The sequence below is a fragment of the Epinephelus fuscoguttatus genome, linkage group LG11 (genome assembly GCF_011397635.1).
Source record: "Epinephelus fuscoguttatus linkage group LG11, E.fuscoguttatus.final_Chr_v1".
Classification (NCBI taxonomy): domain Eukaryota; kingdom Metazoa; phylum Chordata; class Actinopteri; order Perciformes; family Serranidae; genus Epinephelus; species Epinephelus fuscoguttatus.
In genome coordinates this window covers 1309991-1333742 of record NC_064762.1, presented here as the reverse complement: position 1 = coordinate 1333742, position 23752 = coordinate 1309991, and the positions used below count along the sequence as shown (strand labels likewise).

General features: G+C 42.1%; 2 protein-coding genes across 10 annotated transcripts in view; one reads left to right on the top strand and one right to left on the bottom strand.

Moving 5' to 3' along the window:
- Window positions 1-23752, top strand: part of LOC125896593 (NACHT, LRR and PYD domains-containing protein 12-like) — a 451585-nt gene that overhangs the window by 132340 nt on the left and 295493 nt on the right. The gene's annotated exons all lie outside the window — the stretch shown is intronic.
- LOC125896591 (NACHT, LRR and PYD domains-containing protein 12-like) lies at window positions 1223-20066 on the bottom strand. 9 transcript variants are annotated; one of them, XM_049589247.1, is made up of 12 exons: window positions 19964-20066; window positions 18027-18178; window positions 17261-17389; window positions 15163-15291; window positions 14109-14237; window positions 9484-9722; window positions 6941-9263; window positions 5887-6060; window positions 5503-5679; window positions 4300-4473; window positions 3918-4091; window positions 1223-2467 (listed from the first exon to the last, which is right to left on the bottom strand). In XM_049589247.1, exons 2-12 carry the CDS (start codon window positions 18152-18154, stop codon window positions 2458-2460), a joined length of 3786 nt encoding a protein of 1261 aa, XP_049445204.1. In that variant the 5' UTR covers window positions 18155-18178; window positions 19964-20066; the 3' UTR covers window positions 1223-2457. The 9 variants fall into 9 exon arrangements, with proteins under 9 accessions (XP_049445204.1, XP_049445208.1, XP_049445206.1 ...); XM_049589251.1 differs by lacking the exon at window positions 3918-4091; XM_049589249.1 differs by lacking the exon at window positions 14109-14237.

Sequence of the window (23752 nt, the reverse complement as noted above, 5' to 3'; positions counted from 1 at the left end):
CTATTTGTGTCAAGATAATACCTGCACGATAACGTGCACTGGGCCCGTCATAACGTCCTCACGCCACTGGTTAATTGATTAAAACTCAGCTCATGGTTTCAGCACTAGTTCATTAACACCATCCTGTCCTAGACACAAGCACATTATTACTTGATGAGCACGGTGGTGCAGTGGTTCACATGTCACCTCACAGCATGAGGGTTCTGACTGGGGCCATTCTGGGTGGAGTTTGCATGTTCTCCCTGTGTCAGCATGGGTTTCCTCCAGGTGCTCTGACATGTTCTCCCTGTGTCACTGTGGGTTTCCTCCAGGTGCTCTGACATGTTCTCCCTGTGTCAGCGTGGGTTTCCTCCAGGTGCTCTGACATGTTCTCCCTGTGTCAGCGTGGGTTTCCTCCAGGTGCTCCCACATGTTCTCCCTGTATCAGTGTGGGTTTCCTCCAGGTGCTCTGACATGTTCTCCCCGTGTCAGCGTGGGTTTCCTCCAGGTGCTCTGACATGTTCTCCCCGTGTCAGTGTGGGTTTCCTCCAGGTGCTCTGACATGTTCTCCCCGTGTCAGCGTGGGTTTCCTCCAGGTGCTCCCACATGTTCTCCCCGTGTCAGCGTGGGTTTCCTCCAGGAGCTCTGACATGTTCTCCCGGTGTCAGCGTGGCTTTCCTTCAGGTGCTCTGACATGTTCTCCTCGTGTCAGCGTGGGTTTCCTCCACGTGCTCCGTCATCTTCTCACTGTGTCAGCGTGTTTTATTTTATGGACTAGTTGACTAGTATTCATTAAAAGTTTTGTTTAGTCGTCAGAAACATCCCTGGTGATAATAACATCAAACTTCAGAGAGGTGAATTCATGCATGCAAAATCAACTTCAACTGCAATCCTCCATCACCCCACAGGGTGGCGCTGCAACAGAAAGATCCAGATAAGGGATGAGAGAGACTTTCTGTGTGTTCTAGTGCCCACACCATACAGTACGCCAGGAAGAGATTTCCTGTGTCCCAACACAGAGTCTGTCAAAGTCAGTGTGCCATAAACACCAGGATGTTCTACGACATCAGGTCATATTTCACAGTCTGTAACTCAGCATGATTTCCTGTCTGTTCTGACCCACAATCCTCTGCACAGAGAAAGATACATCACATCCACTGAGCTGCAAACAGATGACAGTTTGACATCTGTCTGGAGTCATAATGATGGACGACAGCACATTAAAGTAACCAACGACCAGTCGAACAGTAATAACAGGACTTTTAATTGTTTAGATGAACAAAATAATCATAGATATAAAAAATGATAATAACAGAACTACAGATGTGATCTCACTTTCATGAATCTGTTTGAATCTACAGTCAGAACTTTAAAGTCAAACTACACACACTGCAAATAAACTAAAGTGGAGCTCTGCAGGTTGACCTCCGTCTCTGGTGAGCTCCGCAAGTGGCGTTTGATTTATCACCACGGTAACAGATATATAAATAACAGGGTCAAAGTTCAGGGTGTGTCTGTGTGTGATTCAGAAGATACCATCATCATCATCATCATCAACATTAATAATAATAGACACATACATTCTACATACATACAAATGATTAGCACAATAAGAAGTAAAGAGGTGGTTTAAAGAACTGGTTTGGTTCGGGGGATGTTGTAGAATACACGTCTTTCTTCTCTTCTCTCCTCATTTTCCCTCTGGATTATTACTTTTGAATACCACCCATTAAACTATAACGGCGTATTGTCATCATTAAAGGACAGTTTATATCGTCAGTGTCTGAGGCAGCCAGTCACTGTCCAGACGCCAGAGCCTGGGCTCTAAAGACAGATATTGTGTCCTGATGTTTAGTGACAGACCTGTTAGTGTTTGTGTCGTTCTCTTCTACAAACTCTGATTTAATATTTCTACACTCTCTAAACTTTTCTGGTTTTATTGTTTCTTGTGTCATTTCAAGCAGTTGAAAACGTGGTGGATACATAAGAGTAAAGTGTGCACGAAAATACAGGAAATCACATCTCGTATTGATTCAGTGAGGAACAGTAGATTTTATTTTTCAATACGAGATGATCCGGTGTTATTCAGGACGGATGGATATGTATTTGTCTCTGTAGGGAATATTGTTGGGACATTTTATAAAATCTAAATTTAACGTTAGCTAAATATCGGTTTAAAAACAAATATTATTTGCTAAACTGAAGGCAAAATTCTTTCAAAAAGAAACAAGATCAGCCACTAGGACGAACTACAGACTGTCAATGCACTGAGTTAGCTAACTGCTACTGTCGTCGCCTCACTGGATGTTCAGTACATTTTCATTTCCACAGCAGCACTGTCAGGAATAAGGTGGACGGGATGAACCATTTGATGATGACACATTTGCGTTTCATTACGCTGGTGAATCTGAACTGAAGATACTCTGGATCATCAGACACAGCTGAGCAGCACATCCATCGTCCTGATCGCACAGATCATCACTTCCACCTGACGAGAGAAGAAGACAGACAACATGAATCAGTGTTTACACAGACGCCCTGCATTGGCTCATTATTTCTCTCTTTATGTACGAAAATAGACACGTCCGTTTCAAATACTGTAAATGTCACTGCCCTCATACTTCCATGTGTCCTTTATGATGCCATAGATACAGCCAACAGATGGTACGAGAGGGCGGAGTCAAATGTTTCACACAACAACAAACAGGGTGACGGTGGACCAGGTCGTAATAACATATTGAGTTATTACAAGTTATTATTGTCAGAGTGAAATTATGTGATTGAACATAATATTACAAACGGGTTGCTACAGTGGCCCAAAATGGACAAACCAGTCACTGGAAAGCGTTTTCATGTTGGAAACCGTAGTTAGCGGCCTCTCTGCGGTGAGAGCGTTTGAAAAACACTATTATTTGTAACATGAACCTGTTTCTTCAGAGTGTTTCCTGGTGTTAATCAGCTGGTGTGTGTGTTTCTGACAGGAAGAGACCTCTGAGGATAATTCAGCTCCTCAACAATCAACACTGAAGGAATTCTAACCAGCAGAAGTTTCAGCTGGCTGTAATCTGTAATCTGTAATCCTCACTGATAGACGTCACTAAATCCTCCTGAATCTGACACACTGTTCCTTTAATGATGTCATGTACGTGTGACAGCCTCAGTGACGAATGTAAGTGAACTAATGTGATGCGAGTTAAGTACATCATGTCAGTTAAAATACTTCAGTACTGACCTCCGGTTTCAGGTAGGACATGAACAACCTGGGTCTAAGTCCTGTGTTTGTTCGACCCATCCGTCTGCGTTTGTCGCTCATTATACTACACCACCTGACTTCCTCTTTTGCTCCCGTCATAATCACTACAGCCACTAGAGGTCAGCACCTAACTATAAACCTAAATATGGCTTGTAATGAGCTGCTCGCACAGACAACACATATAACTGTTGTTTTTTAGGGAGGACGGTTTGTTTGAGCAGAGGTGGAGCAGCTGTGGAGCGTAGTCAGCTTCCTGTCAGCTCTCATGTCAACATGTTGAAGTGAACACGCTGAGCTGGAAGCTCACAGACCTGCAGAGACTCTGGACATCAAGTCTGTTAACTGTGCAGATTTCACTTTGAATTTGAAAGTCAAATCATTGGAGGCTATGATGAGCTTTATTAAAACATCTCAACAACAAACGGTTTGAGATCAAATCTGGTGGGACGACACTTGATGAATGAGGACCACTGTCTCTGTACATGTTGTGATGCTGTCAGCTGTAAATCAAACAGTCGCCTTCACATCAACTCAAACACAACAAGCTTCTGGCTGATCTGATTGGCTGACGGTTCTCTCTGCCACCATCCGCCTCTCACTGGTTAACTGACAAGTCAGAGGTTTACAGGAAATACTGCTGAATACTGCTGAAGCCAACATGAACTGACTCCAACCCTCTACTGACCTCAGAGTCTCCAGTTGGCAGTGTGGACTCTTCTTCAGGTCACACAGCAGCTTCACGTCTGAATCCTGCAGCTTGTTTCCTCTCAGGTCCAAGTCTGTCAGATGGGAGGGATTAGCAGTCAGAGCGGAGGCCAGGGAAACACAGCTGATCTCTGACAGGCTGCAGTCGCTCAGTCTGCATGAAGATAAAAGCATGAATGGATTACTGAACTACAGGACACAGACTCACCACCCCAAAGAGTCAGAGAAACGTGCTGCTATTGCTCTGCCAGTGAAACTAGTCAGTGTGGATCGTATAATATCAGCCTCATGTCTCCAGTTTAGTGTCACCACATCTTTCACATCACATTCATCTCAGCACAGAAGTAGAAATAATGTCTGACCTCAGAGTCTCCAGTCTGCAGTTTGGACTCTCCAGAAAATCACACAGCAGCTTCACGTCTGAATCCTGCAGGTCGTTTCCACTCAGGTCCAGTTCTCTCAGATGGGAGGGGTTGGACTTCAGAGCTGAGGCCAGTGAAACACAGCTGATCTCTGACAAACTGCACCAACTCAACCTGAATAAAGAAGAAAGAATAAAACCTGCAAATTAAAATCCATGTGTATTCAAATCATATTTGTTCAGGTTTTAAATGTGAGCTCATCTTTACACGGGTTTCCTGCAGCGGAGATGTGACGCCTCACTTCCAAACATCTTATGTCTGAGCAAAGCAGCACATGTTCTAAATCACCCAGCAAATGTTTAAGTTAACCTAGAGCACAATAAGTTGCTATAAAAGTTCAGTACTCAGTTAAATAGTCTGTTTGAAATACTGTGAGTATCATAATGCACTGTCGCCGTTACAAATGACCTCATCCTCCAGACCTCCTAACATCAATAACATTACAAGCGAGCTGATGAAAGTGTACAAGAGTCAAGTGGACTGTAACTATTTTGTGTGTGGTTGGGTTGATGACTGAAATGACCATCCTATTTTCGGCGGGGTGAGTAAATGTGCTTGACTATAACATTCTATAATATCTGAACCCTGTACATGGATGCACCGCTGTCAGACTGACTGGGTAATGTTGATGAACTCATCATATCCTCATAGAACAGCTCGTATGATATCCTACAAATTTGTGCCCCATGAATGATGTTACGTCCTTAACGTACAGTTACATAATAAATGTTTAGTCTTGGAGGTTAGCTTTAGGAAAAGAAACATGGTGAAGGCGTACCTTAAAATGACTCAAAGTTCACACAGATCTGAACACGTGACCCCAGGGGAAAGTCCCGGGCGAAAGTCAGTTTTTTTTGTGACCCATCCAAATCAGAGGTATTTGTTCAGTGCTGGTAGTCTTTCCTTTCACTCACCTGCCCTCCAACTGAACAGCACAGAGATGTTCTTGATTCTGATTGGTCAACAGGTGTCTACTGATTTATTAAACTGACAACTCTGACACAGGTTTTCTCAGTCTGAAATTAATAAACAATATTAAACAGCAGACCCAACATGACACCCTTCTGTGGTTTAATTACGGAGTGCAGTATTTTTGACGTTGTTCACATTTAGTTTGTATAAATGCTCCAATCCTCTACTGACCTCAGAGTCTCCAGTTTACAGTTTGAACTCTCCAGAAAATCACACAGCAGCTTCACTCCTGAGTCCTGCAGGTTGTGATTGTAGCTCAGCTGCAGCTCTTTCAAATTGGAGGGATTGGACTTCAGAGCTGAGGCCAGAGAAACACAGCTGATTCCTGACAACCTGCAGTCACTCAATCTGTAAAAAGAACACAAAGGTTTTTTTTTTTTCTTCCTCATTAAATCTGCCACTGTATCTGACAGTACAGCACTACTTTGTGAGATTCTCATTGAACCTCCTCTGTATGTTAGCACTCTCCCTCTCATGTCACACTTCAGTTAAAGATTTATAAACATGAACACATATAGGCCTGACAGAACAGCAACAGACAGACAGTGAACTGACCTCAGAGTCTCCAGTCTACAGTTTGGACTCTCCAATCCAGCAGATAGTAGCTTCACTTCTGAATCCTGCAGACTGTTGTTGTTCAGGTCCAGTTCTTTCAGATGGGAGGGATCAAACTTCAGAGCTGAGGCCACAACTTCAAAGTGAATGTCTGAAAGTCCACAGTTAGGAAGTCTGTGAAGAGAAATTTCAGATCTGTTAACTTGAAAGTACACAGTCTAATAACTGTAACAATGAACTAAAGGAGAAACTTTTCTTAGAATCACTCATCAATTTATAGATCAGTGCAGGCTTCTTTGCTTTGTATTGCATCTATTATTGCTAAATAATAAATGCTTGTTTGTTCATTAATCAAAGGGAAAAAAAGATATACAAATCTTATGAGAAGATTTTGTACAGAAAGTATGTCATCGATTCAAAATAAAATATACAGAGCAATGTTATACTGTCTTCGCTTGCTGTCTTTAACAACTGCAAAATATTTACTGATGTGTGTTTGTTCAGTGGTGTAGTGATAGTTAATGAGGATGGTGTATTACTAGGTAGATGGGTAAGTTACAGAGGAGGAACTGGGTATACTCTCGTATAGATTCCAATGGCTTTTTGGCTGATAGGTGGGGACACTGTAAACAGCCAGAAAGAGAGGTGGGTATATCCTGAATACCTGCTTATACCCTCCACTACACTATAACGTGTGTCCCTTGAGACTATTTAAGATTGTAGATCTGACAATAGTCTCTGAACTGCAGCTGGTGTCCACTGACGGCTGTCTGTTAGGATAAAAGGCAGCACAATTTCATAACTGAACTTCCTTTGGCAGATTTTAATTAAAGTATCATCATACAAAGGAGGATATCTCAGAGACTGAAAATAAACTCTGAAATTGAAGAATAATTACAAATAAACGCAGACTTAATCAACTAAAAATTCAACACCTTCTTAACAACTCATGACAAAACCAAACATTTTTGACAGGTGCATCACAAGCGTGTCGACATTTGAGGAACTCAACTCTTCATTGATTTCATTTGTCAATAATCACACATGCACTTACACAGCCTTTCTGCAGTTCCTCACAGCTGGAATCAGTCTCAGTCGTCCGTCCTCTGATGTGTTGTACTTCTTCAGGTCCAACTCGTCCAGAACCTCCTCTGACATCTGAAGCATGTAGGCCAGAGCTGAGCAGTGGATCACAGAGAGTTCCTTCTTCGATCTGCTCCCTGATTTCAAGAACTCTTGGATCTCCTCATGAACTGAGTGGTCGTTCATCTCCGTCAGACAGTGGAAGATGTTGATGCTTCTGTCAGGAGAGATCTTGTCCAGGTTCATCTTCTTCAGGTCGTTCATGGCTCTCTGGATGACTTGTGGACTGTTGTTTGTCGGACCCAGCAGACCTCCTAAGAGCCTCTGGTTGGACTCTAGAGCAAGGCCATAAAGGAAGCGAACAAACAGGTCCAGGTGGCCATTTTTACTTTTGAGGGATTTTTCCATGGCTCTCTTCAGGAAGTCATCCAGTGATGAGACTGTGTCTACGTAATGATCAACATCTCGATCATCTTGGTTGTAATCATCTCGATCGTCTTGGTCATAATAATCATCTCGGTCATCTTGGTCATAGAAATCATCTCGGTCGTCTTGGTCGTAATCATCTCGATCGTCTTGGTCATAGAAATCATCTCGATCGTCTTGGTCGTAATCATCTCGATCATCTTGGTCATAGAAATCATCTCGATCATCTTGGTCATAGAAATCATCTTGATCATCTTGGTCGTAGTCATCTCGATCGTCTTGGTCATAAAAATCATCTCGATCGTCTTGGTCGTAGAAATCATCTCGATCGTCTTGGTCATAATAAACATCTCGATCATCTTGGTCATAGAAATCATCTCGATCATCTTGGTCATAGAAATCATCTCGATCATCTTGGTCATAGTCATCTAGATCGTCTTGGTCATAATAATCATCTAGATCGTCTTGGTCGTAATAATCATCTAGATCGTCTTGGTCGTAATAATCATCATCAGTTTGATGACCAGTCCTTTTCTGGGATGAGTGGCTCTTCTTTTCCCCCAAAAAAGCCCTCAGTACCTCTGTGTTCTTGTTTGTGTAACAGTGGAACAGGTAGACTGCAGCTAGAAACTCCTGAACGCTCAGATGAACAAAGCTGTAGACAGTTTTACCAAAGATCACACTTTCTTTTTTGAAGATCTCTGTACAAATTCCTGAGAACACAGAGACCTCTGTGACATCCAGACCACACTTCTCCAGGTCTTCTTGGTAGAACATGATGTTTCCTTTCTCCAGCTGTTCGAACGCCAGCCTCCCCAGCTTCAGAAGAACGTCCCTGTCAGCCTCCGTCAGCTCCTCAGGACTTGTCTCTTGTCCCTCATTATACTTCTGCTTCTTCCTCTTTGTCTGAACCAGCAAGAAGTGTGAGTACATGTCAGTCAGGGTCTTGGGCAGCTCTCCTCTCTGTTCTGTAGTCAACATGTGATCCAGAACTGTAGCAGTGATCCAGCAGAAGACTGGGATTAGACACATGATGTGGAGGCTCCTGGAGGTCTTGATATGGGAGATAGTTTTGCTGGACAGCTCTTCATCACTGACTCTCCTCCTGAAGTACTCCTCCTTCTGGGCGTCAGTGAAGCCTCGTACTTCTGTTACCCTGTCAACACGTGCAGGAGGGATCTGATTGGCTGCTGCAGGTCGGGAAGTTATCCAGACCAGAGCCGAGGGAAGCAGATTCCCCTGGATGAGGTTTGTCAACAGCACGTTGACTGATGACTTCTGTGTGACATCAGACACGACCCTCTTGTTCTTGAAATCCAATGACAGTCTGCTTTCATCCAGGCCGTCAAAGATGAACAGAACTTTCCAGACAGCGAGCTCCTCTGCTGTGACCTTCTGTAATGTTGGATGGAAAACACGGAGCAGCTTGAGAAGACTGTACTGCTCATCTTTGATCAAGTTTAATTCCCTGAATGAAAGTGGAATCACCAGACTGACATCTTGGTTTTCCAAACCCTCGGCCCAGTCCAGAGTAAACTTCCGTACGGAGAAGGTTTTTCCAACGCCAGCGACGCCGTTGGTCAGAACAACTCTGATGTGTTTCTGTTGACCAGGTAAGGCTTTAAAGATGTCATGACACTTGATTGGAGTGTCATGGAGGGTCTTCATCTTGGAAGTTGTCTCAAGCTGCCTCACCTCATGTTGGGTATTAACCTCTTCACTCTGTCCCTCTGTGATGTAGAGCTCAGTGTAGATCCTGTTGAGGCAGGTTTCACTTCCTGTTTCATCAGTTCCTTCAGTCACATGTTCACATCTCCTCTTCAGACTGATCTTATGTTCATCTAAAACCTCCTGCAGACCAACGTCCACTGAAAGAGGGGAACAATGTGAGATTGAACAAAAATATTTGAGAGAATCTTTAGTTCTTTTCATGACCAACACTAAAACAAATGACATAAAAAGTAAAATGTCTTAAATTTTATGATTTTTATACAAATCTTAATGTTTGTGCTGTACAACACACAAATAAACCAAGAAGAATCTTGTTTTCAGACATGAAGACATCAGCAGACAGATGGACAGTCTTACTTTGTACAGTGCTGGTCTGAATGGCTGTCTGCAATCCAGCTCTTGTTCTGGATCTTTGTCCACACTGGGGACAGGAGTAGTCTCCTGATGAAGACAACTGGTCCCAGTAGGAGGTGATGCACTGTCTGCAAAACCAGTGTCCACAGCTGTTAGAGACTGGATCCTTCAGGACGTCCTGACACAAAGCACAGCAGGACGACTGTTCCACCACAGAAGCATGAGTCCTCTTCTTCTTCTCTCTGTGGAGATGAACACAGTCTTTCAAGTGAAACACTGCATACATGTAGGTGCGCAGATATCTTGTCTACTGGTTTGCGCTTCTTGATGTTTCCAGCACCTTGCCAAAACTAAGCTGAGTGGAGCAGTGGTGGTTCTGCAGCAAATCAACTTTTGTCAACAACACAAATGTAAATTACTGTTCAAATATGAGAGAAGAGCTCTTGAATTAATGGATCAAAACCACACACCTCAGAGGTCAAATCCCATACCTCTACCTTGTAACTACATTAAAGTACTACCATGGTGTTTGCAAAGCTCACAACTCTCTACAAAGACAGAGCACAGTCTATAGTCAGTTCTGTGAGCAGTCTCTCCAGGCTGCAGCAAATCTAACAAAAACTTTCCAGCGTTAGGAACATCATCCAACAAGAGCACCTGGAAGAGCAAAGAGCTTGATTTAGACCAGGTCCTGACACCCATGTTTCTGCATTTTATTCACACAATCACTGCAGCTCTAATATCTCGTGGCAGGCTTGAACTGGTCATCAGGCAATTCTGGCAAATGCCAGGCCACAACTAGCAATGTTGAAAAACAAAAATTGTAAGTTAAAAAAAAAGAAAGACTTGACAGCTGTGGCCCACTTGATGTTGAAACAGTCCATCTGATTACGGGTTACACAGTCCCAAAGTTTTTAATACATTACCCATACTGTAAGGTAGGTCAAGTGGATAGGTCCATCATGTAATGTGTAATAGAGAATAATAACAACAGTCTGCCAGATGGACCCAAGGTTAATGACACAGGACAATGGTTTAACAACATCAAGAATGCAGTGCATCTTTGGCAAAACCTGCAATAACATGAGGGGATTAAAGATGTGCCAGGCCTGGATTAGAGCCTTGACAGTGGAAGTGACAACACAGGGCACAGAAGCAACTTCTGCTGAGATGCAGGAGGACGCAGGCTCAGGGGGAAACCCACAGTGCCCAGAGCCTCCCATACCCAAGATTCCAGTGGCTGCTTCTCCATCCAGCAGTGCACAGTGCCTCCAAGCGACATCCTTATCAGCTGCCTGTGCTCCACTGGCCCAAACAAGGATCAAATGGCTCCAATGGTCCCCACAAAGAAAGCTGAGTGGCACCAGTTGGACAAAGACCTAAGTCACATCTTGAAACAAACTGCCAAAGGGGACGTCGACCGCCAACTGAAAACTATGGCCACCATCATAGTAAACACTACAGCTGAGCTACAGAGGCAGCCAGGTTCGCACCATCAGCCTATGCTACAAACTACAGAGAAATCCAGCAGATCAGGGGAGAACTCAAAGAGGTCAAGATGCAGTACAAGAAGGCAGGAGAGGGTGAGAAGACTGACCTAGCAGCTCTTCACCCTCCTCACCCTCCAGCGTCTGGACTCCCCAGGAACCTTTGCCAGGATCCTGTTTGTGGACTTCAGCTCTGCCTTCAATACAATCATCCCAGCTCTGCTACAGGACAAGCTCTCCCAGCTGAGTGTGCCTGACTCCATGTGCAGGTGGATTACTGACTTCCTGTCTGACAGGAGGCAGCACATGAAGCTGGGGAGACATGTTTCTGACACCGGACTATCAACACTGGATCCCCCCAGGGCTGTGTTCTTTCTCCTCTGCTCTTCTTCCTGTACACCAACAGCTGCACCTCCAGTCATCAGTCCGTCAAGCTCTTGAAGTTCGCGGACGACACCACCCTCATTGGACTCATCTCTGACGAGGATGAGTCCACCAACAGGTGGGAGATTGACCACCTGGTGACCTGGTGCAGGCTGAACAACCTGGAGCTCAACGCACTTAAGATAGTGGAGATGGTTGTAGACTTCAGGAAGAACCCAGCCCTGCCCACCCACATCACCCTGTATGATTCCCCAGTCGACACTGTGGAGTCATTTTGCTTCCTGAGGACCACCAAACCCCCAGGACCTCAAGTGGGAGCAGAACGTCAGCTCCCTTATAAAGAAAGCACATCAGAGTATGTACTTCCTGTGGCAGCTAAAGAAGTTCAACCTGCCAAAGACAGTGATGGTGCACTTCTACTCTGCCATCATTGAGTCCATCATCACCTCCTCCATCACCATCTGGTACGCTGCTGCCACTGCCAAGGACAAAAGCAGACCACAGCGTATCATTCGCTCCGCCGAGAAGGTGATTGGCTGCAATCTGCCCTCCCTCAAGGACCTGTACGCCTCCCGGACCCTGAGGCATGCAGGAAAAATTGTGGCTGATCCTTCCCACCCTGGACACAAACTCTTTGAGACTCTCCCCTCTGGCAGGAGGCTGCGTTCCATCAGGACCAAAACCTCATGCCACAAAAATAGCTTCTTTCCATCTGCAGCTGGCCTCATCAACAAGACCAGAGACCCTCACCTATCTTGGTCATTCACCTGTCATACACTGCATACTGTTAAACTTGCACAGCCGTACTTTGCACACAACCCTACTCATGTTTACAGTGTATGTATTTTTATATTATTATCATTATTATTATTATTACTTGCATTCAGATTTTATATTTAATTTTTAATAGTATTTCCTTTTTATACTTATGCTTCTAATTACTCTATATTTTTATATTTTTTTATATTCTTTGTTATGCACCAATACACCAAACCAAATTCCTTGTATGTGAAAACCTACTTGGCAATAAAACTGATTCTGATTCTGATTCTCTTCAGGCAATCCTCAGGAAGGAGCATCTGACCGTGCTGAGAGCTTCAGAATGAGGAGGAGGAAGAGGACGAGAAGGAGAGCAGCATTCATGGCTGACCCCTTCAAGTTGATAAACAGCTGCTTGGCCAGAAGGTCAATCAACGGTCCATTGATGATCACCTCAAGTGCACCTACAATGACACCAGGAGAACCAAACCATCGGGTCCATGTAATGCACTGATAACTCCACAGTGGACTCCAGTCTGGAGGCGCCCTTCCTGAGTGCAGTGGAGAGGTGAGATTTAGCTCAGCACCAAGTGGAGTGCCCTAAAAGGTCTATAAGAGCTGCCTGAGGCTACTCCACTGGCTTTGGAGGGCCTCAAAGGTGATCTAGAGGCGACGGAAGGTCGGCCAGTCATTAAGATATGCTGAGAGGAGGTTTATATACCATATGAGAAGAGATTTGAGATTACTGAATTTTTGATCATCTCCATGCAAGGTCTTCTTCAGCTGGTGGCCAAGAGACTCTCCACCTTTTTGCTGAGTAACAACTACATTGACACATCAGTACAAAAGGGAGGCATACCGGGGTTCAATAGGCATCTTGAACACACAGGCGTGGTGACCCAGCTTATCAGGGAGGTAAGAGAGGGCAAAGGGGACCTGGCTATACTGTGGCTAGATCTTACCAAAGCCTATGGCTCAATAACCCACAAGCTGGTCAAGGCTGCACTTTAGAAACACCACATATCCCAGAAGGTGAAAGACTCCATTCTGGACTTTTACAGCAAGTTCAGCTCAAGGATCTTTTCTGGCCTCTAGCATCTGACTGGAACCAGCTGTAAGTTGTGATCACCAGGTACACCATCTCTCTCTTTGCACTAGCAAAGAACATGCTGTTCAAGCCAGCAGAAATAGAGTGCCAGGGCCCCCTCAGCAAGTCGAGAGTAAGGAAACCACCAATCAGAGCCTTCATGGATGGTAACAACACCAGCAGTGCCAGGAGCCAGGTGGATCCTCCAAGGTCTAGAAAGCTCATGTCATCGGCATGCAAAAGTTTAAAACCTGCAAAGTCCCGTCCCTCAGTTTTGAAGAGACCAAGGGTCACTAGTTCAGAGTAAGAGAAGATCAGTTCCCATCTGTCATGGAAAAACAGTGAATAGTCTTGGGAATGTATTCAACTACAGCCTGAAGGTGGCCTCATGCCATGAGAATATGAAGGAAGTGGAGGGTAGTCAAGTAGAAAGAAGCTTGATAGAAGCACCAGGTCTCTGTTGGGAATGTGGCGCAGGACAGGGCTGGACATGGTGGCTCAACATCAACCTGATATGACACTGCCATCAGTAAGGAAAGGTGGAGGCTGGTGCAGCAACAGGATAAAGTAGTAACACTTAATAAGTATTAACTGCTGCTTCAATCACGTCCCAGGTTTTTGTATCGTGTTGTGATGCTGAGCCATTTTTTAATTTCTGTTTTTCTTTATGATCATTTCCCTTTTTCTCTCACTGTTTATTTCACTCTCTACCATGTGTGTCCAATAAAACTGTGCCACAGATTTTACAGCAGCTTCTCTCTATAATTTCAGACTCAGTTTTCTTTGCGTCAGAGACAAATCATCACCATGTTTGTTTAGATATCAGCTCATGCTTCACATATTGTAACAATGTGAACAGAAAAATTATAGAAAAGTTTGAAAACTGCCAAATCGTCTTCAGGTCAGCTTACAGTAGAAACCGTCTCCCATGATGCTTTGTGTCTGAGGGTCCAGGTTCATTACTGAAGTATGGAGGTTCCTCTTTGGAAAAGTCACTCTTCATGGACAGAGAGCTGGATACTGGAGACTCTGTTTTCTGTCTGTGGAAACAACAAATGTTTTGATCATTAGAAGAGCAGAGCTAACATTAGCATGATTAAGATTTACAACAACAAATACTTTTGTTTATTTCTCCCATAACTGTTTATCTTCTCTGTAAATATAATTCAGTTTTTCTTCTTTCTTCTTTTAGTTCTACTTTTATGTAGTCTACTTTGTTCTTTTCTGTTCTAATTTAAATATTTGTTTATGCATTTTCTATATGTATCAGATACAAGTCAACATTTAGACAATCTCAGAACCAATCAGCTATCGGTCTGATGACGATTTAGCCTCTGGGGGCAACAGCCAATATTTGGAGGGTTCCAGTGTAGCCAGCAGATATCCAGATAACGCATATACAAGCCGAGACTTCCTCACCTGCGCGCCAGTCATTGTTCAAGATCTGATTACCAACTCGAGACGCGAGAATGGAGTTGAAGTTGAGAGACGATATCTACAACCAAAATATTTCACAAGTATCCAGTTGCATATGAATCCAGATGAATTAGAAAAACAGATAAATCTTTGTCAAACATTAGCCAGTTGGTTAAGAGACTGCATTTTGACCAGTGTGATTCGTCTCCTTGGCTCTCCACATGGACTGTTTACCTGTCCTGCATGTGACCAAACCCTGTTCAGACAAGATTGGTCAGCACTACAAATGGAAACCAGAACGCTTCTGATTCTAAACTCCTGTTCCCTTAACAACAGATTCTGCATTCATATACAGATATCTGTTTCTACAGATTAACATTTAGCTTAATATAAGTATCAGGTTGGACTTGGACAGGGCCTCAAAATTTTTTTTGATCAGGTTATCCTGAGGGCCTGAATAGACACACCTCATGTAAAAATATAAAAACAGAGTTGAGGTGCAGAGCATCAGATTACATTAAACACTGAGTCATCTTCAGGTCAGCTTACAGTAGAAACCGTCTCCCATGATGCTTTGTGTCTGAGGGTCCAGGTTCATTACTGAAGTATGGAGGTTCCTCTTTGGAAAAGTCACTCTTCATGGACAGAGAGCTGGATACTGGAGACTCTGTTTTCTGTCTGTGGAAACAACAAATGTTTTGATCATTAGAAGAGCAGAGCTAACATTAGCATGATCATGATTTAACAACAACAAATACTTTTGTTTATTTCTCCCATAACTGTTTATCTTCTCTGTAAATATAATTCAGTTTTTCTTCTTTCTTCCTTTAGTTCTGCTTTTACGTACTTTGTTCTATTTGTTTTTTTTTTTTAATTCTATCCTAATTTAAGTATTTCTCTTAACATGTCCTGTGTGTTTGTGTGTAGTGTTGAGCAGGCTGTTATTTCAAGTGTGTCAGATACATCTTGGAACAAGTCTGCTATCGGACAACAATTTAGCCTCTGAAGGGAACAGCCAATATTTGGAGGGTTTCGGTGGAGCTGGTTCATATCTGACCAAGACTTCCTCTCCCGTTGGCTGCTCACTGTTCACAGCCAATCAGCAACTTTAGAACGAGGATGGAGTTGAGAGACAATGTCCATGACCAGATTGTTTCCCAAGTATCCAGTCACATATGAATCCAGATGATCTTTAAAAAGCTAATAAAAAGTGAAATCATTGTCACACAATAGTCAGTTGGTTTTAAAAATACATTTTGGCTAATGTGTTCTGCCTCTTTTGTTCTGCACACAGACTGTTTACTCGTCCTGCATGCGACTAAAAGCCGCCTCTCACTAGTGCGATGCAAATATATGGTGTGGAAATACAGAAAATTTGCATGCAGATTTTCATGACAACTATGCACACTGGGTCCTGTGTGAATGATCGAGGTTGTCATGTTCCATTTTTGTTAAGAAAAAATAAAGAGTTTTCTCTTAAAGAGTGCCTGTGTCCACTCCACACAACAAAAACCCATCCAGATAGAGAATGTTATCCTAAAAACTAAAAACTAACACTGCTCCAAAATTCTGTTTCTACAAATAATACACCCTCTCTCTGCAGGTCCAAAGATTCATGGCCTGCGACTACACCGCTCAATAACTCACCAACTACACCACTCAGTAACTCACCAACTACACCACTCAATAACTCACCAACTACACCACTCAGTAACTCACCAACTACACCACTCAATAACTCACCAACTACACCTCTGAGCTGCTCCAAACATCAGCCCTCCAATCTGACAACCAATCACCATCCAAAAAGAGACGTGAATAACTTGATCTTCTTACAGGATACATCACTAATAACCATCATATCATCACCATTTCCTGGATGGTTACATGATACCAACCAGGGAAGGATTTTTTGATTCGGGTCCAGTAGAACTAGGCGGTCCAATGACATCATTCTGCATAATAATTCGCCATGTGCTTTTGCTTGTTTGAGATGTGACCAACATATATCATTAGCAAGTGCATATCAGCTACATTAGCATCTGTATCATATCACATGAAGCAAAAACAAAATGAAAAGACAGTCACCATTTTTTGGCAGCAAGCTAGCTACAGTATGACCTGGAGGTATGACATCAGCTGGGACAAAGGCGTTCATTAGTCAAACAGATATTTCCGCAGGCAGAAATCTGCTGAAATCAAAGATCATCTGAAAATTTTCTTTCCCACATAACTGTTACACAAGGGTTTGCAAACATTCCTGAGAACTATAAAATCAGTTTCTATAAGTTTCAAAGTGAAGCTTCCGGACAAAAATTGGTGCTTGGTGTGAAATGACTTTAAAGCCTGCTCAAACTTGACTGGTGGAATGGACCAAGAACAGAAACCAGAACGATAATATTGATAATAAAAATCTTGTTTTGCCGTATATAGAGATTCTGCATTGTAAACAGATATCTGTTTATAGATATTAACAATGAGATAGATTTAAGTATCGGGTGGGACTCGGTTCAAGCCTAGAAAACTGTTTTGATCAGGTTATCCTGAGGGCCTGAATAGACACACCTCATGTAGTTATAAAAGAACAGAGTTGAGGTGCAGAGTGTCAGATTACATTAAACACTGAGTCATCTTCAGGTCAGCTTACAGTAGAAACCATCTCCCATGATGCTTTGTGTCTGAGGGTCCAGGTTCATTACTGAAGTATGGAGGTTCCTCTTTGGAAAAGTCACTCTTCATGGACAGAGAGCTGGATACTGGAGACTCTGTTTTCTGTCTGTGGAAACAACAAATGTTTTGATCATTAGAACTTGTAAAGAGCAGAGCTAACTTTAGCATGATCATGATTTAACAACAACAAATACTTTTGTTTATTTCTCCCATAACTGTGTATCTTCACTGTAAATATATTTTTTTCCTTCTTTCTTCCATTCGTTCTACTTTTATGTACTTTGTTCTGTTCTAATATTTTATTCTATTTTATCTAAATATCTGTGTATACATGGAGTGTGTGTGTGTTCAGTGTGGAGGGGATTCAGCTGCAGTTTATTGTGGGATTGTGGTGTACAGTTGTAATAAAGTGGCTGAACTTTGTACCCTGAACCAATTTATGGCTCAAGTAGCTTGTAAAAATAAGGTGCGTCAGTTTTAGTGGCTACAGCTGTAGTTTCAGTGTGTCAGATCCTCTGTAGTCAACAGACAGGTAAAATACCAAGTCAGATTCTGTATCAGCAGAAACTCTTTTTAAAGGACTCAGATCAGGTCCAGAAACATTTGATGGGGACAGCTATAGACTGTGACTGCATACAATTAAAAAACCTTTATGTAATTATGACAGAACGCAGCTGTGGTGTAGGACATCAGATAACATTAAATAACTGAATCTCCAGTTTACAGGAGGAAGAGTTTCTTACTGTGTGTCTGATGATTCAGCTTCATCACTGAAGTGTAGAGGGTGTCCTTTGGACTGATCGCTCTGCATGGAAAGACAGCTGGGAACCGGAGACACTGCTCTGTCCTCTGCATCTCCTAAATCACTCATCTTCTCAATCTGAGAGCAAAACACCTGAAACACACACACACACACACACACACACACACACACACACACACACACACACACATCACATTATAATTTTATTTTTACGTACATTAGTTTGATCAAAAACATACATTGTTAATCTAAATATGATTTATCCTTTATAAATTTACACCTGCTATTGATACGTGTCTCATCTGACGTCTACTTAACAACCTCTTTTGGAAACTCCTGCTTATCTATTGTGAAGATGATCTGTGGGGCACCTCAGGGCTCTGTCCTTGAACCACTGCTGTTTCTCTCTGCGTTACCCCTGTGGCGTGTCATCAGCAGACATAACCTCCTGAGACCCTGAGTCATCATATGAGGACATCACATTCTGGGTTTGCTGCACCTCATACTACATTCTGCTTCACAAAGACCTGTTGTGACAACCTGTCAATCATGGACACTTTTTTGCATCTAGTGGTAGTGAGAGGACAATACATTAGTACATGTTAAAACAAGATGGCAGCCATCTCTGCCAAGTCAGTCTGCAGCCGATCCTGACACATAAGTGGACAAGGTCCAAAACCTGATCAGATTTAATAGTTGAAACTTGTTTATTTGTGATTAATGATGTTTGTAGTTTGATATGGCAACACATTTACCAATTTAAGCAACAGCAACAAGCTTTCATAATGGTCTGGTTTGACCAATCAGGTGTGACAGACTGTCTCTACAGACAAAAAGACATTCACTGCTCGGAGTATGAAACCAGGAAAATCCATCCAGACTTACAAAACAAACAAATGAACAAAAACATCCTCATATGAGGGCATCAATTTTTTTTCTCCAAAACTACTTCCTGTTCAAAGACAGTGTTTTTTAATACTGATCAGGTCCTATTTGAAATGTAGACCAAAGAGACCTGATGTCTCAGGAGGATAATGTAAGTTTCAGTTCATACGCAGATGACACACAGTTGTATCTTTCTTCACACTGTGAACAAATATGTATGTATTTGTGACAAATACATACTTCACACTTTGAGACAGTGTTTTAATGTCTTACACCTGTATTTGGGGTAGTGGATCACTCTAGCTAACAGATAGCTAACATTGCTAGCCAGCCAGAGTGACATCAACCAGTGTTTGCACCTGTTTGAATTGAAGTCCCTGAGAGAAGCTAGCAGTGTTGCTCAGCTAGCAGGGCGACAGAGTGTTTGTTAGCTCAGTCAAAGCACGACTTTTAGTGTCATGTTTAGGAATAGCTCTTGAAATAATTTTATGTAAATTATATCATATTTTGTACCATTCTTACTCCTAATATCATCATCTTATCATCAGGATAAATATCAAGATCAATCAATATGAAAAATGTGATAATCCAAAACCAAAGTTTAGACATAAATGATATGATAATATCATGTTCAGCAGCAGAGATAAGACCCCTGAATGTACTTTGACCCACTGAGTATATTTCAGTATATGTTTAATATTATTTGAGTTTCTCTAACGATGACATAAAACCTTGAATTATTACTATTACAATTTCCCCCTGAGTCTAACCACAGACTGGACTAAACAATAAACTCTGACTCTGTTTGAAATCCAACAAATAATCTGACTTCAGACAGACACTGTTCAGTTCCTCCATTTTCACTACGTAGCTGTGATAACTCAGAAAAAGACAAAAGACAAACATTTGCAGACGTCACTTTGTGCTCTCAGACGTGACATCAATCAGGTGTGTCCTTTCTAACAATATAATTGAAACAATTCTTCAGCACAGATCAGCAGAATAAAGGCAATGATATCAGGTAACACTCACCTGCCTCAGACGTCCTGCTGTGTGGAGCTCAAACTGGAATCTGAACAAACTGACATCATCCTTTACGACCAGAGCCCTTCCCTGTCTCCTGTGTTTGAGGAAATGAAACTAGAAAACAGATTAGGAGGGAGCGGAAGAGGAGGAGGAGGAGGAGGAGTCAGTCAGTCACACAGCGTCAGCTCTCATTTTTTATTTCTCTGTAGAAAATGACAAATACATTGATTTATTGATTGATTGGGGAACACAACAGTCCAACTACATCAAAACATCTGTTTACAAAGTCTCACACAGCTCATTTATTACATCAAACTTATCTTCACAAACACAAGACTCTTCACTGAAACATGACCATTTAAAACTAAACAGAAAGTGAAACTTATCTGAACTCAGATACTGAAGTTTTCAAGATTAACTCAGGGCTTGGCAACCTTTGCTATCAAATGTTCATGGCGGTGATTAGCTAACAGAAGAAGAAGCTAACAGCTGACTGAACAGCCCGTCCTGTATAACATACGATCATGTTTTTAGCTGTTTGTCTGTGCTGCGATCGAACACTGACAGCTACAACATTTTAATTCAACAATTCCACAAGACACAACAGAGATTTATCAAATCATAATGAAAGGCAAGTTATCTGTCACTCAACATCAGCATATTTGGTTTTTAGTAATTCACCATATTTTGTCCATATTTCAACAATGTTTGAGTTTTTCAGCACAGACTGAAAACATTTTAAAGATAAATGGAAAATGTTCAAATCAACCTTTGAACATTATGAGACTGTGTTTTAAGTGTGTTCATCATACAGTGTCACAGATCAGACACAACACGTAAACCCAGGACCCAGCAGGGACCTCCCACAGCAGCACTGGGAACAACCCAGTCAAGTCAAGCAGGCAAACTGGTTCAGGAAGCAGCATCAGCTCTGCAGAGACACTGATCTGCTCTGCTGCTGAAACTGTGATGTCACACGCTGAATGATGTTCAGAATCAGGGTCGCACTGACATACGGGGACCAAACTGGACCTCAGGAGGGTCAGAGACAGTGTGTCCAACCCTCTGGTCCTCGAGCCTCCAGTGTGTTCACAGAGTTCCTCTAATCGTCCTCTCTGAGACGCTGAAACACGTTTCCTGTCCATATCATCATGAGATAAAATAAAATCTACACACACTCCTGCTGCAGAGCGTAAATCTTCACAGCTGTGATTCATTCTCATTAAAACTACTCTCATTACAAAAAGCCTCCAGCTGCTGAAACACTTCCTGTGTGATCAGGGCCAAACTGTATTTTATATGCTGGACTCGTTCATGTTTAACTGATCGTCTTTAACTATTGTGCGCTGTGTATTCTTGGACGGCTCTTAACAAAATGTAAAGTGGCCAATGATGAAAATGAGCTTTTAGCTAACTCGTGTCCCTGTAAATGAAACTGACCCTTCTTAAATAAAACATAAACACTGACGCATCAGAGGACGGATGCTCCTGTTGTGGACAACAAATCCACATTGACATCAGCAGAAGGAGAGCTAGTTAATGTTAGCTGTTAGCACTCAGCTCTTAGCAGTTAGCATTTAGCCAGTCACCATAACTAGCAGCTGATGGAGGTTGCATTGAACTTTTTCTCAATCAAGCTGTTTTCTGTAAAAATGAGTAGCAATTAGGTTAATTTTATCATTCTCATGATGTGTTCACTGCAATTCAGTAAAATTGAGTTTTTGGAGAGAAACTTCATTAAAGGGGAACTAATGTTTTTTTCAACCTGGGCCCTGTTTTCCGATCTACTTTTGTCTAAATGAGTGATAGGATGTTCAATATGTGACATTTCTCCAGTATGAAGCTAGGGCTGACCTGCCTGCAGCCCGTGAGCGCGCGCTATATTAAATAATAGGGCACTCAGACAGCGTCAAACAACGTCAAAATACGTCCACTAAAAGTGCATTTTTTTAAATGTTTTCATCTGTCAGGTTGTATTAAAGGTTGTCAGGGTTCCAACACATTTTCACTGATGAATTTTGTCCATATATTTATTTGTGGAAAATCAAAGTGCGTGCGCTATCTTTACTCACAAATTTGACATTCCCACCGATAACGAGCACTTATTCGTACTCTGCGAAGTGTCACTTTAGGATAAGTTGTTTTGTAATGTTTGACAAGTTTTTATGTTTTTATGAACATATTTTAAACAGCAGCCAAAACAATGTACATTTTATATTCCAGATCATTTCCAGGCCCTTGAAAACAACGTGTTTTTTTTTTTTTGTTAAACTGTAGAAACCCTGGGTTGTTTCATAAGTTTGTATTATTGAATTTGTGTTCATTGAAGATGTAATGAAGGGATTAAATACTTAACAACCGTTCAGTACTTTTTTATAAGGAAGATTTCTTTGTTTCGCTGGGACAGAAGGAGGAATAAACAACAACAACAACAACAGCAAGGTCGGGATCAGTTGAGGTCACACTGTGACATGTTAGTTTGACAGCGCTTCACAGCTGCAGCAACATCACCAACAGTAAGTGGCAGCATGCTGCCCCCTGCTGGAGATCTGTGATTCAACACCACAGCTTCAGTCACAATAAACCCACTGTCACAGTCTGAGCTCATCGACAGTTATAAAACCTTTAACTGCTTGAGGTCATATTATCTGCTCACAGTCACAACCAGGTATCAGATATTAATTTCATGATCCTAAATTATGTCAAATTCATCCAGAGAAAATCTCTCAGTCAGTCAGTAATCAGATGTGTGATGCCCTCTGAGACTCAGCAGGTACGGTCAGAGCCGACCTGTGAACGTGCACCAAATAAAGTTACAATAGCACAAAATAAAATGAATTCATGAAGGTTTATATTAAAAAAATCCAAATAATCTCAGTTTTGAAAATAAATGTGTCAAAAGTCAAATTACAGCACAGATTGTATCCACTTTGATACACACTGTTTATATGAGTGAGTGACAATGACATCAGATCTGATGGATGTCACAAGTCTGAAGTGTTTTGGTCTTTTTTTTTTTATCCAATGAAGAAATGCACTGTCAAACATGCTGCTCAAATGATTTCAGCCAAAATCTGAAGGTGGCTGTTGTTAATCTGTTGACATCTGTTGGCCATGTTTGGTCGCTGGTGACAGAGACATGTTCTTGTTTTTCTTGAGAGGCCGCTGTGTCTGAATAATTTGGATTTTTGTATTATATGTTGTATTTTAATGTGTTTTGATCGGCTGTGTCTAAACCAGCCACTGAGGCCGAACAGGTGAACTTGTTTCTGACATCTGCTCTGGACTAAGACTAAACCAATGTCCAGTGTGTGTTGTCTTTTGGGATCCATTTATTCTCAATACAACGTACACACGCTCACCATGACACAGAAGCAAGACAGCACTGTCTGTATTTAATAATTATTCCATTCAGAATATATTCAGTTTAACACACAGTACTTGAAGCGTTCAACACGCTCCCATAACACGGTCACAAACTGTTTGCTTCCTGTTCCACACACCTGATCCTGAATCACCTGGAGCCACCGACATGCACCTCACACACGAGTGCTCCACCCTGTGTTCAGTTTCAGAACTGCATGTGTGTATTTATATTTACCTTGTTTAGGTAAGGCCCCACAAACTATTTAACGCTGAGGACGACTATGAGCTGAAACTGCTGCTGTTGAATCCACTATATTAAACAGTATTATACTTATGAGTGAGTGCTGTTGGGTTTTTCTGCTTTGCTGTAATATTTTGGACACTATTACACTTTGAGACTTTTGAGTGAGCACGTCAAGTTTGCTGAAG